Source organism: Rosa chinensis, chromosome 5 (genome assembly GCF_002994745.2).
Source record: "Rosa chinensis cultivar Old Blush chromosome 5, RchiOBHm-V2, whole genome shotgun sequence".
Taxonomy (NCBI): Eukaryota; Viridiplantae; Streptophyta; class Magnoliopsida; order Rosales; family Rosaceae; genus Rosa; species Rosa chinensis.
The window spans coordinates 67,392,177-67,406,047 of record NC_037092.1 but is presented as its reverse complement, the minus strand read 5'-3'; the positions used below and the strand labels follow the sequence as shown (position 1 = coordinate 67,406,047).

Genomic DNA, 13,871 nt, shown 5'->3' with positions numbered 1-13,871 from the left:
GGCGCTTTTACTCCACCCACTTTTTAGTTTTGTTAATTATGAATAATTTCTCGTGTTAATTTCACCTAGAACAATATATTTTCATAATTTCTCTGTTAGTAAAATTATTTTGTGATTTACATCAGGAGAAGTGAAGTTCACACTCCATATTTTCTTTCTTTTTTAGTATTTTTAGTTTTGTATGTTTGTAAGAATTTCAACTAAAAAGGGAAAAAATGAGTTTGGACCACAAATTAGGGAGTGCAATTTTCATTCTTCTTTACAAGTTCGCATTATCGATAAAATGTTTTGGCTCATACAATAAGTCACATTTTAGATGAAAAATGAAATATTTTTAGATGCCTAGCATCTGAGTTATTCATATTATCGATAAAATGTTTCTGCTCAGGTACAAGTAATATGTATTGGATGAAAAATACAAAGATAACTTGACATGCCTAGCATTTTTTTTTTAAATAAGGACCGGTGCGGCTGCCCTCAAACTTTAATTAATGAAACCGCAAAATACATAGGCGGGACATGGTGCCTAAACCTCGAATTACAATATGAACATGCCTAGCATTTGAGTTGTTGAGTTTAATAAAAATTTGGATTGAATTGCTAAGAAAATGTTACTTCCATTACCACCCTCCTTCAACCCTTCATAATAATTTGCCACTTCTACGGCTTTATCTATCATGATGTAAAGTCTATAATAAAAAAGGTTCTATGCTATTGTATGCAATTCGAAAAACACAAGTATGTAACCCCGAGAAGATTACAAAGGAAATGTTGATAAGTTGACAACATAAGATAAATCTAAAATAATTAGGGTGCAATTTATCAAAAATGTAAAATCAGATAGCAAATGAGCATGGGTTCGAAAAATTGGGGGCAATTCCGGTATGTTGTAAACTGCTACTGAATAAGAATAATAGGAGGTTAGCTGTTTGAGAGTTGGGAGCACATAAAAGAAAAGCTTTTGAAAAAAATGGCGTCGTCGGTTCGATCACCGGCTCTCAGAGCTCTGAAACCACTCTTCAATTTCACACTCCACGACACCTTAAACCCTAGACCCCGAACCCTAAGCCTCCGGGCCTTCTCCACCGCCTTGTCTCCGCCGTCTAAGGCGGTGGTCTACGAGCAACACGGCCCTCCCGATAGCGTTACCAGGTCTTTCTCTCACAAATTCTCTCACTTTCCTATTTTTGAATTTTTAAATTTCTGAACTAGTGGTTGTTGTTCTTGGAAGAGTGATAAATTTACCGCCGGTTGAAGTGAAAGAGAACGATGTCTGTGTCAGAATGCTGGCTTCTCCTATAAACCCTTCTGATATTAACAGGATTGAAGGTAATTTTTTATTCTTCTTTTCTCTCTCTTTTAAGTTTTGGTATTGTTGTCTGATCGTTCAGAAAAATTGGAGGTAAATTTTTGTTAAAGAAAAGTGAAAATGTTGCTGCAAAAATTTTTACACCACATTTGGAGGATGCTTTTTTTGAATTTACCATTTGTTGCTTACTAGTTGCGGGGTTTTTGAATTGAACTATGAAAGGGGTATACCCTGTGAGGCCACAAGTGCCAGCGGTTGGAGGATATGAAGGTGTGGGAGAGGTACACTCTGTCGGCTCTGCGGTTAAAGGACTATCGCCTGGAGATTTGGTCATCCCATCTCCACCTTCTTCCGGTACTGTACATTCATTTTGTGTGTTCCAGATCACATTTTGTTGAATATCTTGGTCGGAGAAGAAATTTCGTCCGAATATTTATTGCATGCTTTTTGTCACCTTATCGAGTAGTATTCTGGTTAATCTTGTGCTTAGGGATGTGGCAAACTTATGTTGTGAAAGATCAGAGTGTATGGTACAAGATTAATAAAGATTCACCATTGGAATATGCTGCTACCATTACTGTAAATCCATTGACTGCTCTAAGAATGCTTGAAGACTTCACCACTTTGAAGTCAGGTACTGCAACCTCTCTCATTTCTCTGCGCCTTTCTTTTACTTTCTTTCCACTGACTAATTGAGTGCCAATAGGAGATGCTGTTGTTCAAAATGGAGCCACCAGCATCGTGGGGCAGTGCATTATTCAGCTTGCAAAGAATCGTGGCATTCACAGCGTTAATATTATAAGAGACAGGTGCTAACTGCGAGACTTGTCAGCTTCTGTAGTATGTTGTTCGTCTTACAGTGTTTTGAAAGTTCAAAGACAAAAGGAAAAGTTCGGGAAAAGTCTTACTTTAGTTTTCCATTGTCTGCTTTCTACAGGGCTGGGTCAGATGAAGTCAAGGAAAAGCTTAAAAAACTTGGTGCTGATGAAGTTTTTACTGAGAGCGAACTGCAAGTCAAGGATGTCAAGGGTCTTCTGGTATTATGCTAATATCTATACTGCCTATAGTTGAATTTTCTCCAGGATCTTATGGAAATTCTGGATCTTATAATTAGTTTATATATAACAGTTTGATTTCTTCATGTTCTGAGTTGTTTGACCAATCTTTTCTATCTCCATCTTACATGGCAGGCTGGCATACCTGAACCTGCATTGGGATTTAACTGCGTCGGCGGCAATGCTGCTTCTTTGGTTCTTAGATTTTTGGGGTAATCTTTTAGTGGTCTGAACCTTTTCTTTAGTGGTCTGAAAATTGAATAACTTCTGGAGATGTAATGAATGCTTGTTTCCAGGCGTGGCGGCACTATGGTGACTTATGGTGGCATGTCTAAGAAACCAATTACTGTATCAACTTCATATTTCATTTTTAAGGTGATTCCTGCTTTTTTCCCTCTTTCATTTTGACTTCTGTGTTTTTTATTTTGAGGGGAAAGTATGTTGCACTTCAGAATCAGCAAACTGATATTTTTAAGTTTCTGCCAGAAATCTTTGAGTTAGTGTTGGTGGGTTGAGGTGTATGGAAGCTCATATAAAAATGGTAATGGAATACATGTATGTTATATTAGACATTAGTATAGATGCGGTAATCATGAAATAGGATTGATGATACCATATGGTTGATACTGATTAAAAGTAGGATGATATCAAAAGTTTATGGATTATATGATCTGTGTATGGTTTGGATTGGCATCTTATGATTATGTCTTCTTGACTGTTCTAGGAACCTATGAGGTTGTTAGAATTTCAAACTGTGAGTCGAAATTGTAGTCACAAAAAACTTTTAGGCATTATAAAACCTAGTTTAGGCAATCACTTCATCTGGTGGCAGCAAGAAGGGAAGATAACGGTAATATTGGAGTATGGTGTGTTGTAAATTGTCATTGTGGCTGGTGAGCCTTAGGATTTAATCCATGTTAAAGTATCTTACTATAGTGCGCAACGATTTCTGTCAGTGGAGAAATAATTGCTCAGTGTTATAAGTTTCTGAGCTGTGTTACTTTGATAATATCTGTATTTGCAGGATCTTTCCTTGAGGGGATTCTGGTTGCAGAGTTGGATGAGTACAGAGAAGGCAGCAGAGTGTAGAGTTCTGATCGATCACCTCCTTGACCTAGCACGGGAAGGGAAATTAAAATATGAGTAAGTTCTCTCTTTCATTCACGATACAATTGGCTTCCTTTTCTTTTGTCATTTCCTTGTCAACTATAAATTGCTAGGTTTATGCGTATCAATTAAAGACTGTTTTAAGTTTAACATGAAATGTCCTCCTTTATTTATTTATAGGATGGAGCTGGTTCCTTTCGACAGTTTCCACACTGCACTAGACAAAGCACTCGGGAAACAAGGGAGCCAACCGAAGCAAGTAATCAAATTCTGAGCCTTGAGCGGGACCAAAGGCTTTTGTTTGTCCTTCATTGTTTGCAATAATCTTTAAAGTCCCTTGTGTTGTGTTAGCATGTTACATGTTCAATTTTCCCATCAGAAGATGTAATTATATTATCTCTTTGAGGTTCTGTGAATTAGAGAATGATGCTCTGCTTATGAGCTATACCATGGCATCTGGGAAGCAATCACGTTCTCCATGACTACAGTTTGAACAGTGGACTCCCTACAAGGAAAACCCCCATTTGTCATCCAAATCTCAGGAGTTTTCAACTGAGGCACTGTGAAATGTTAAAGTTGAAATTGCTGTCATGCACTACTAGGCAATGCAAATCATTTCATTAACAAGCATCCCAGATCAATTCCACAAGCTCTCAATATATGATTTGCATATTGAACGAGGTGTGGGGCAAAAATAAAAATCTCTAGTATATGACCAATTGTATAGTAAAATGGAAAGTGCAAGGCCATTTTTTTCTGACTTGAACAGAAAACTGACGTGTAACCCTTGATCAAGGAGTATTGGAGGAAACTATTAATAATGAACAAGTTCGAACCTTGGAGGCATAATAAAGCATGCAGTACCTAAATCAAAATTTTCGTTTTATCCAAACATGTATGGAATACAATTTGGTTCCAATAATATATATGAACATGAGTGAGACCATGAATTGATCCCAAATCAAGAACCTAACTTCCACAATTTTAAAAAAAATTGCAGCAAAAGAATTCTAGTGTTTGGATGTTCTCATGAGATATTATTGCAACGAAAGAAAAATCTGCCAAAAAATATCAAAACCTAGGGGGAGAAATATAAGTGTGGAATCTAAGAGATCGACTCCTTTTTCAAAACATAGTCCACAGCTTCTTCGACAGTATCAACAACCTGCACAAGCATCATGAGGTGTACATTTATATCATCGTTATCTGAATTCATAAATCCTCCCTTCAACTGGGAAAGAGGGGAAAGATGCTACATTTTGTTTCAGTTGCAGAATTTTATACAGTATACATACCAGGTCAGCTGGAAACTCGTCATGATTTTCCTTTCCCTTGAAAACTCCAGTCCTTGTCAGAATGGAAAACCAGGGATGGCCAGCCTGAAATGAAAGTTTAACTTATTATTGCATCATCCTGTGATGCAGATTGAAATAGAGTACATATTACTCATGTAAAAACCTAATCCATATTTCAGGCTCAACTGTCCAAGAGAGGGTCTACCTGTCGTGCACCCTTGATGTCAACTAAGGGATTATCTCCTACCATATACAGTGTTTTGAAGTGATGACTGCCAGCAATTTCGTGATTCGCAACTTGAGCATTGTCATGAACAGACGACACAAGTTGCTTAAGGACAAGTTCTGCATTCTTGAATACAAATGAATTTGGCTTCCCAAAAGTTGTATACTCCAGAGCATGAGGGTGGATTCTGCATAGTCAAACTAGTGGCTTTAGCATCTGCATAAATGATAAATTATCTCATGAAACTAATCATCTTCTGTATCCTAGCCTTTTTCCAAGTCATATGAGGTCAATCACAATGATGTTATCATCTTCCACTCTTGTCTGTTATATGCTGCTGTATTTCTTAATATATCTATTTCTTCTTGGATCTTTTCACATAATTTCTTTCCATATTAGTTTTGATCCCACCTAATGTTTTACTTTCATATAATAGCTTGGGTGAAATCTAATCATCACCCAAAATTGTTTTAAAATAAACTCAACTCAAGAATCAACCAGTGACATAATACAAATTTATGATCATATCTGCTACAATTTATGTTGTTGCAATTGTAATTATTTGAGTTTGGCTCATTCATAAGGGTCTAGAAAGGTTGGGACTTGGGAGATCATATCTCAGCTCGAATGGAATGATAGAAAGGAAAACATCGACATCTACTTCTTTTATATTTGTAGCCTTACCTGTTAAAGATGGATTCCAGTGCAATTCTGAAAGCTCCCAGTCCAAAACGCTCAGAAGGAAAAGCAGCCTACCTTTAGTGGCACCTTGTCAGTACATTATTAGTTTGCTATTAAAATCTTTCATAAAAAATCAAGAATTGATACTGGACCTAACAGTACAATTAGCTTATTACAGGGAGGAGGAACCAACCTGGTATGCAAGGTCATCATGTGCAAAGTACAGTTGTGGTTGATGTCCAATTTCCTGACCAGGAAGACCACCGGTTCTTAAAATGTCACACAGAACCTGGTATCATCCATGATTAGTCAGTTGATAAATTCTGAAGGTTCCATCATGTGGCTAACACTAGATTCGAGAAAGTCTAACAGAACATGTAAGCAGGAACATAGATTGCTGGCTCTGGATTGTTTAAAGTATATAGAAACCAAATTGTAGTATTTGGATAATATCTAATTAAGAAACCATGATGCATTGACTTGCCAAATCTTCATGGAATGAAGTGCAAGGTTGTCAAGAATCCAGATTACCTGAATGTCCCTGCTCCAATCGACAGAATCACTAAGTACAAACGCCGCCTGAACTCTTTCTGTGCGAACAAGGTCTCTGATAGCGCTATTCGGATTACCAACCTGCTTCATTGTCCACCTCTTATGTGGTGCTAATGGATCAATGTTTTCAAAGCACGCGGCATAGTCATCAATTGAAACCACATTTCTGAGGGAGAAAATAAAGAAAGCAAGAAAACCACACGGTTCATTCGCATTAGTAAAAAACATTCAACAAGCGAAAAATCAAACTATCCAGAAGTACTGGACTCGAACTTACCTAAACCCGTAATGGGACATGACAGCAGCAGGTTCTCCTTTTCCCACGGCAACAATAAGCTCATTCTCAAATCTGTTAAGAGCACAAACTGTAAATCTTAAATAGACAAATATAACGCGACAAAGATAGACTAGAACACATAACCTTACTTGCTCACTAATTGCTTAAAAGGTGTATGAGCCTGCAAAACCTGCAGTACATTAACAAACATAACATGATGAAAATATTAAAGAAATAAAAATTTGAAGATGTTTGATAATGTTAAGAATATACCTGTGCAGGTGAAACCTTGACACCCAAAAGCTCACTTAACTCGCGTGCTCTTTTGGACTCGGGAAACCCACCTCCTGTTCAAACCCAGAAAACAAAACCCGTTAACTTGGATCATCATGCCACACAGAACCCATGATTATTCACGCTTATCAACAAGCTCACCATTGGTCAGGAACACGTACGGAATCCTGAGATGACCAGAATCGTCGTATAGTCTTCTGAAGGCCTGAGGGGAGCCTCCGATGGGAACATCGCTACGGGAAACGACGCCGTCGATGTCGAAAGCAATGCCAAACGAAGAAGAACTGCAAAATGAACCAAGAGTAGAACCCAATCAAACATCAGAAACCCAAAAGCTGTCGACTGAACTCGATGAAGTGGTGTTAGTCGACGTACGGTTTGGATTGAGAGGAGAGCCGCGAGAGGGAGCGTGTGATTTTGGAGAAGAAAATGGAGGAGAGTTGCTTCGGGTTTTGGGTTTGTGAAGCCTTTCTCACGATTCTGAGGCTCATTGCTTTTGTTTTTTTCGTTTTTTTAGGGGAGTCACCTCGCTGCTCTCCGAGAATATATGAAACTCTGGGAAAACAATGAAATCGTTTTGGTTCACCGGCGGGCGAAGCTTAGGAAAACACTTGTCGGTAACTTGGAGGCCCATGAAAATTACCATAATATACATGGAGTGAAGTCCATACTATTTCTTTCATTTTTTTAATTGAAATTCTTTTTATTTAAAATGAAAACATGAAGTGTGAATTGTAAAATAGGAAGTGTGAATTTTACTCTCTTAATATATATATATATATATATATATACACACGTAAATTTATGATGCTCGAGATCTTTACATTTTTTTAAAAATAGATATTCATATATTTACGTAACTTCATTAAGGGGGTGTATTGATTTAAGAGTCTACAAGATTTTTTTGTATTTTAAAAGTCTATGGGTATTCAATTGGGATTTTAAACAATCTTTTAAAATCTTGATGTATTCAATTAAGATTTAAAATTATCCATTCAAATCTGTAGATATTCAAAAGTATACGGATTTTTAAAGATTTCATTAAATGTTGGATTTTGGAGGATTTTATACATATCAAAATTCAAAAACAATCCAACCACTTCCCAAGAGATTTTGATGGATTCTTTCTCACTTAAAAAATGAAGAAGCTCTTCACAAAAAAAAAAAAAAAAAAAAACAGCTCTCAATAGGTGACACTCATCCATTTTGTCTTAGACCTATCTTCCCACTATCCTCCTCTGACTCTGCTCTCATCTAATAATTTTTTATTTTTATCACTATAGATCTAGAAGCCTTAATCCTTCGAGCTAATTAAGCTTACTTACAATGGTATTGTTAAGATGATACATACACACATGTTTCTTTTTTTTAATCAAACCCAAAGCCAGGTGCCGATATATATAGATATATTCATCTAAAATCAGAATAGGCTGTTACATATACACAATGTTTCTTTTGTAAATTAGATATGAAATAAATTAATTATGTCATTAATTTACTACTTTATGTTTTGTATAACATTTTGGTTGATTAGTTTTCTCTTATTATTCATATATCATTATACAATATACACAACATAAAGAATGGTAGATTGCATAATATTTTGTTACTGATATAGCATTATAGTTGGATCCATACAACCATTTGCTTTTAAAGAAGAAGAAGAAAAAAAAAATTAACCTACCAAAAATATCATAAAGACTTATAAAATCTAAACAAATACCAGTAAATCAATCCATTAGAATCAATCAGAGTCCATATAGAATTTAAACAATCCGTGGATTAAGTAAATCCATAGATTATATAAACTCAAACAAAATCTTTTAAAATCTGAATTGAATACACCTCCTAAGTCACTGTCAAAGTATTACATACATTGGACGTGATGAACATGTTAGTTGTTTGATCACCATACCGAAAGTAAACTAGCTAATCCAGTCGCGTAATTATGCGAGAAAGAGTTTTTTCATGCATTTTATGTAGTAAACAGCAAGAACAACTTGCATACTAAGGATAACTTGATACAAATGAGGGCAACGGAAGATTGATCTATTGATATAAAATCATACGACCTCACTCAGTCAACTGGTCAAGCATGAGAGGTTTGAAGACCCCTCATATTACACATCAATGCTCAAGTAAATACGACTAAAATCCGAAAAGGAACTCTAAAAAACTAAAATCCTAAAGGAATTGTAGAAAACAAAATACAGAATTTAAAAACTCCATAACCCTACACTGCCTAACCATGGAACCACTGTCTTGATCATCTTGACGCCTAAGACCTCTTGGTGTACGTCGCAACAGTCAACACAACCATAGCAACATGCTAGGAACAAATGGAGGACTAAGAGCAGGACATGCTACCTCCCAAAAGCTCAAACCATACCCAATTCAAGTGAGAGAGAAAAGCTAGGGGAACTGGACCAACCTGGGCCCCGTTCACAAGGCAAGGGACCAAAGCTCACTGCCCAAACCCTACATCCCCGCCACCCAAATTGGCCTAGTTGGAACCTTCAGCCCCGCACACCCCCCGCCCTGCACAACCCGATCAATACATTGTCGCTGAGACAAACAATCGCACGCCTCTGATGCCGTGTCCTCGATCCCAAAGCCCATGTGCAACCAAAAACGATCAAACGACATAAGATCAGAGCAGGAAACCGCAAACCTGATGCCAACCACTGCGTCAAGCTCAAGCACAAATCGAAAGAAATTAACCCCAGACTCGATTCAGGTCAAGTCACCCCCATCTCGCCAGAGATCAAAGTCCGATCCTCCCACGTCTAGAAGAATGACACCAGAGCACCCTGCTGCAGAACGAAGCCAAGAAGCGCAGCCGCACTGCCCACAAAACCTAGGTTTAGGCTTCGATTTGGCTCCGACTTTTCGGGAGCTTTAATTTCAGAAAATTGAATTGATTCTAAATCAGAGGCAGATTGAAATTGAAGGATGGCATCTGTTTTTATTTGATTTTGATAATACATGAATCTTACAATATTATACAATACACATAAAAGAAAACTATATATATATATATATTTTTTTTCTTTTTCTTTTAAAAGCAAATGAGAACAAAGCCTTCTCCAATATGCACAACACCAACCCTCAACTGTTAACATTCTCATTATCCGACTGAAATGAATGAAGCCAGAAGTTGCAGAATACCAATCTTCTTGTTGAACTGCCCTTTCATCTTCTCAACATGAGGGAGAACCGATCTCCCTATTCATTCCCGATCTGCGTAATCAGAATCTCCTCATTTATGATACATTTACTAAAGGCATTACACAAACATGATGCTGGTGATAATGATCAAAGAAACAACAGAAAACAACTACAGATCAACAAAAACTATTCCTGCATATTATCTGGGTTGAAGTGCAGAGACTCCCTCCATACGAGCTCCTTTATGTCTTCTTCATCCAGGGATGCCTGCTCAAAATCAAAGACGAAAGGAGACGGGCAAATGGGCTCCTCGTTGATCGCATGAAGACTTGATAAATATGGATGATTCAATGCTTCCTCAACTGTCCATACATAGCACATGAGAAAAACATACTTAGTACCTTGCAAAAGAATGAGAAAATGGAAGACCAAACATTACTAAATGGTTAAGAGACTCACCAGTTATACGTTTGCTTGGATCAAAAACTAGCATTTTTTCCGCAAGATCAATTGCCACTGGTGAGACATTTGGGAACTTCTGAGCAAAGGGTTTCTTTGGGACATGTGGGAGCTGCTTAACATACTTCTTAGCATTTTCACTTCTTAGAAAGCCAAGATTTGAATCTTCCGGTGAACCTAGTAGCTGTTATTGAAAAATGAAGAACTTGCTTATCAATATGATAAGAATAAGAGCTTAACCTTTTGAGTTTTGTAAAGTGTTCTGACATTTCTTCTAAACAACAACGTATAACAATGCTCTCAATATGCTACATCACATCTACCAAATTGAACAATTGCTAGAAAACCACAAAGAGAATGAATACCTCAGTTATGAGACCCAACTGCTGTACATAGTCTTTACCAGGGAACAGTGGTTCCCTCATCAGAATCTCCATGAAAATACATCCTACTGACCAAATATCAATAGCCGCAGTGTATTCGGAACAGTTGAGTAGTAATTCTGGGGCTCGATACCAACGAGTGACAACATATTCTGTCATGAAATCTGTCTCAGATGTAGTTCTTGCAAGCCCAAAGTCACAAATCTTAAGGTCACAATTTGCATTGAGAAGCAGATTGCTTGGTTTCAGATCACGGTGCAAAACATGCGCAGAGTGTATGTACTTCAATCCCCGCAGCAATTGATACAGAAAGTACTGCAAAAAACATTATATGTTACTTAAACTTTAAGTGATCTAAGCTTTGATCTCATCAAAGTTTACATGGTTATATATTTCATACTACAACTTGACCACATATGCTACTGCGGCAACATGACTAGCAGTCTTCGTAGAATCACAAGAGAAAGAACTAGATGGAAGCAAGAAAATTTTGATTACCAATTAACCGAAGGAATTAGAACACATTAGATATTTGTTCTGCCTGCATATGAGGCTATATTTGTGTATAAATTTACATAGATGATAACAAAGCAACTATTCATTGAATGGTTTCATGCATTAGACAAGATCATAACTGGCATACATCATGGCCCTGTGGTGGACCAAAATACACATCACATATAAATGTCATATTAAGCAACAGAGCCTACAAGCTAGATTGATTTCTCTCAATAATATAAACAGAAAAGTCTCCTGATTAAAAAATAAACAATATCAATTGTCTTCAAGCAACAGTGATCATGTTGATGCATGAGGCGAGGAGTGGCTTTGAGCAATGAGGATTTCATCTACGTCATACACATCATGGTCATAAGGACATATGGTGATCTTAAATAAACCATATCACATATCAGTTTCCTATTAACCCCACAGAGTGCCCTACCAGCTAGATTGGTTCCTCTCATTCAATAAACATATAATCTCTATGATTGTAATATAAAGAATACCAATCATATTCAAGCAAGAGGGATCACTATCAATTGTATGAAAGCAACAGTGATCATGTTGATGCATGAGGTGAGGAGTGGTTTTGAGCAATGAGGATTTCATATACGTCATACACATCATGGTCATATGGACATATGGTGATCTTAAATAAACCATATCACATATCAGTTTCCGATTAACCCCACAGAGTGCCCTACCAGCTAGATTGGTTCCTCTCATTCAATAAACATATAATCTCTTTGATTGTAAATATAAAGAATACCAATCATATTCAAGCAAGAGGGATCACTATTGCAAGTAGCTGTTTTTGAGTAATGAAAATACATCAGCCTCATAAAACCAAAGCTTTGCCTTGACATTATGTGATTAATCATGACACCCTTCTAAACAACTTGCACAATATAAGACGCTGTACTTACCTGACAGTGATCATCTGTCAAAGGCTGGCTGGAGTTTATTATCTGATTTAGGTCAGTGTCCATCAATTCATATACAATGTAAACGTCATTGAAATTCTCCTTATCTGGTGGCCTTATGATGTCCTTAATTTTGACAATCTGCCCAAAAAAAAAAAAATGATATCATTAGTTATTCAAAGCAAAAAAGTTATGGGGCAAGTGCAAATATCCTTAACAATACACCGTTAAATAAATTTCTTTTAGTCATGTGATGAATAACATAAACTGGACACTTCAAAAGTAAAGCATACAGCAGGTCTGTAAAGAATCAAATAGTAAAATGCCATAACTGGATATTTCCAACTTTAGCAAAGGAAGTAACATCAGATATGTGGATGAAAGCAAAAGGTTTAGACTTTACATTGTCATGATCCATATGGCTAAGGAGCTTTATCTCTCGGAGCGTTCTCTTGGCATCGATCCTATTGTCAAATGCATTCCCAATCTTCTTAATTGCAACCTCTTCTTTTGTCTCAGAGTTTGTTGCACAGCTGCCATAAGAAAATATCAACCACCTCTACTCAAACCGAGTAACAATCACCACATACACAAACACATATTCACCAACAAATCTCTCAATTTTCATCAAACCAGTGACGAGCAATACTTGTATCAGCTCTGAACAGTTTGAACATTAGTGAATCACCAAGAACTCTCGTTTATGCATGCCACTGTTATAGAAACGACTTCCCTAACTCTCATTTGACATACCATTTCTGACCCAGAAAAGTCCACAATTTCTTGAACACAAAAACACAATACACAGAGAAAGAAAGAGAAGATAAATTTACCAAACAATCCCGTACGCGCCGCGGCCAACTGGGCTGATAGGAGGGACATACTTGGCAGAGACCTGAAAAAGATTACCCAGAAGATTGTACTGAACATACCCAGAAGGCTGTTTAGCTTCAGCCATCTCATTCTCCATCTCTATATGAATCAGAAACAAGAATGAGAAAAGGCCAAAGCTTATAAAGCTTGAAACTTTCTTGGTCTCTCTGAGATAAGGGTATGAATGGAAAAAGTGAAGCAATGACCGCCTGAAAGCCGTGAGGGAAAGGTTATAGGGGGGCCATTTGGCACCACAGCCTGATTGACAGCCACACCAGTAGTGCTGCTTTGCTTAGCTTTTTGGCTTCTTTTTGTTTCCGTTTGAAGTTTCAACTTTGAAATTTGAATGAGGGAAAAGGCCGAATTAAGTGTGCCAAGTAATGACTAGTCAATCTCTCTCTCTCTCTCTGTTTTCTCAACGGAAAAGGAAGACAAAAGAACCGAGGATATTCCAGTTTCAGTTTTTGCAGCACCTGCTGTTTCAGTGTGTTGAAAGAAATGCTTTGACGGCCCAATATTTATGGTATCAATAACAGGCCCAAAATCTATCAAGGAGATGTAAGGCCCAATCAAGCCCAAATGGGTAGGCAGCTGAACCCTAGCTCAATCATGAAGCCTCCGGTCGCTACCACATAAGCAAGCCCTAGCTCAAGAACCGCCAATATCTGAACGGATTCAAGGATTCTGCAAGAATCTAACTCGCCACCACTCGCAGGGTGCACGAGCACCATCCTTGGGAAGTGGTAACAAGACTGTAATACTTGCAGG

The 13,871-nt window shown here is 37.4% G+C and overlaps 3 protein-coding genes across 3 annotated transcripts; 1 reads left to right on the top strand and 2 right to left on the bottom strand.

Annotated features, from left to right (window-relative positions):
- The first annotated feature begins 924 nt into the window (after nt 1-924).
- LOC112165367 (enoyl-[acyl-carrier-protein] reductase, mitochondrial) lies at nt 925-4,069 on the top strand. Its single transcript, XM_024301856.2, has 10 exons — nt 925-1,152; nt 1,232-1,329; nt 1,532-1,663; nt 1,800-1,943; nt 2,016-2,118; nt 2,247-2,346; nt 2,500-2,576; nt 2,661-2,739; nt 3,389-3,507; nt 3,652-4,069. The coding sequence occupies exons 1-10, from the start codon at nt 971-973 to the stop codon at nt 3,743-3,745; spliced, it is 1,128 nt and encodes a 375-aa protein (XP_024157624.1). The 5' UTR covers nt 925-970; the 3' UTR covers nt 3,746-4,069.
- Nucleotides 4,070-4,327: 258 nt separating this feature from the next.
- LOC112165365 (uncharacterized protein YKR070W) lies at nt 4,328-7,394 on the bottom strand. The gene is made up of 11 exons (XM_024301854.2): nt 7,172-7,394; nt 6,938-7,080; nt 6,776-6,849; nt 6,652-6,692; nt 6,503-6,574; nt 6,205-6,391; nt 5,867-5,962; nt 5,677-5,744; nt 4,972-5,179; nt 4,767-4,850; nt 4,328-4,636 (listed from the first exon to the last, which is right to left on the bottom strand). The coding sequence occupies exons 1-11, from the start codon at nt 7,285-7,287 to the stop codon at nt 4,577-4,579; spliced, it is 1,149 nt and encodes a 382-aa protein (XP_024157622.1). The 5' UTR covers nt 7,288-7,394; the 3' UTR covers nt 4,328-4,576.
- Nucleotides 7,395-9,735: 2,341 nt separating this feature from the next.
- On the bottom strand, nt 9,736-13,578 carry LOC112165368 (mitogen-activated protein kinase homolog NTF6). Its single transcript, XM_024301857.2, has 6 exons — nt 13,064-13,578; nt 12,634-12,763; nt 12,234-12,371; nt 10,789-11,121; nt 10,424-10,607; nt 9,736-10,326 (listed from the first exon to the last, which is right to left on the bottom strand). The coding sequence occupies exons 1-6, from the start codon at nt 13,198-13,200 to the stop codon at nt 10,151-10,153; spliced, it is 1,098 nt and encodes a 365-aa protein (XP_024157625.1). The 5' UTR covers nt 13,201-13,578; the 3' UTR covers nt 9,736-10,150.
- Nucleotides 13,579-13,871: the final 293 nt, after the last annotated feature.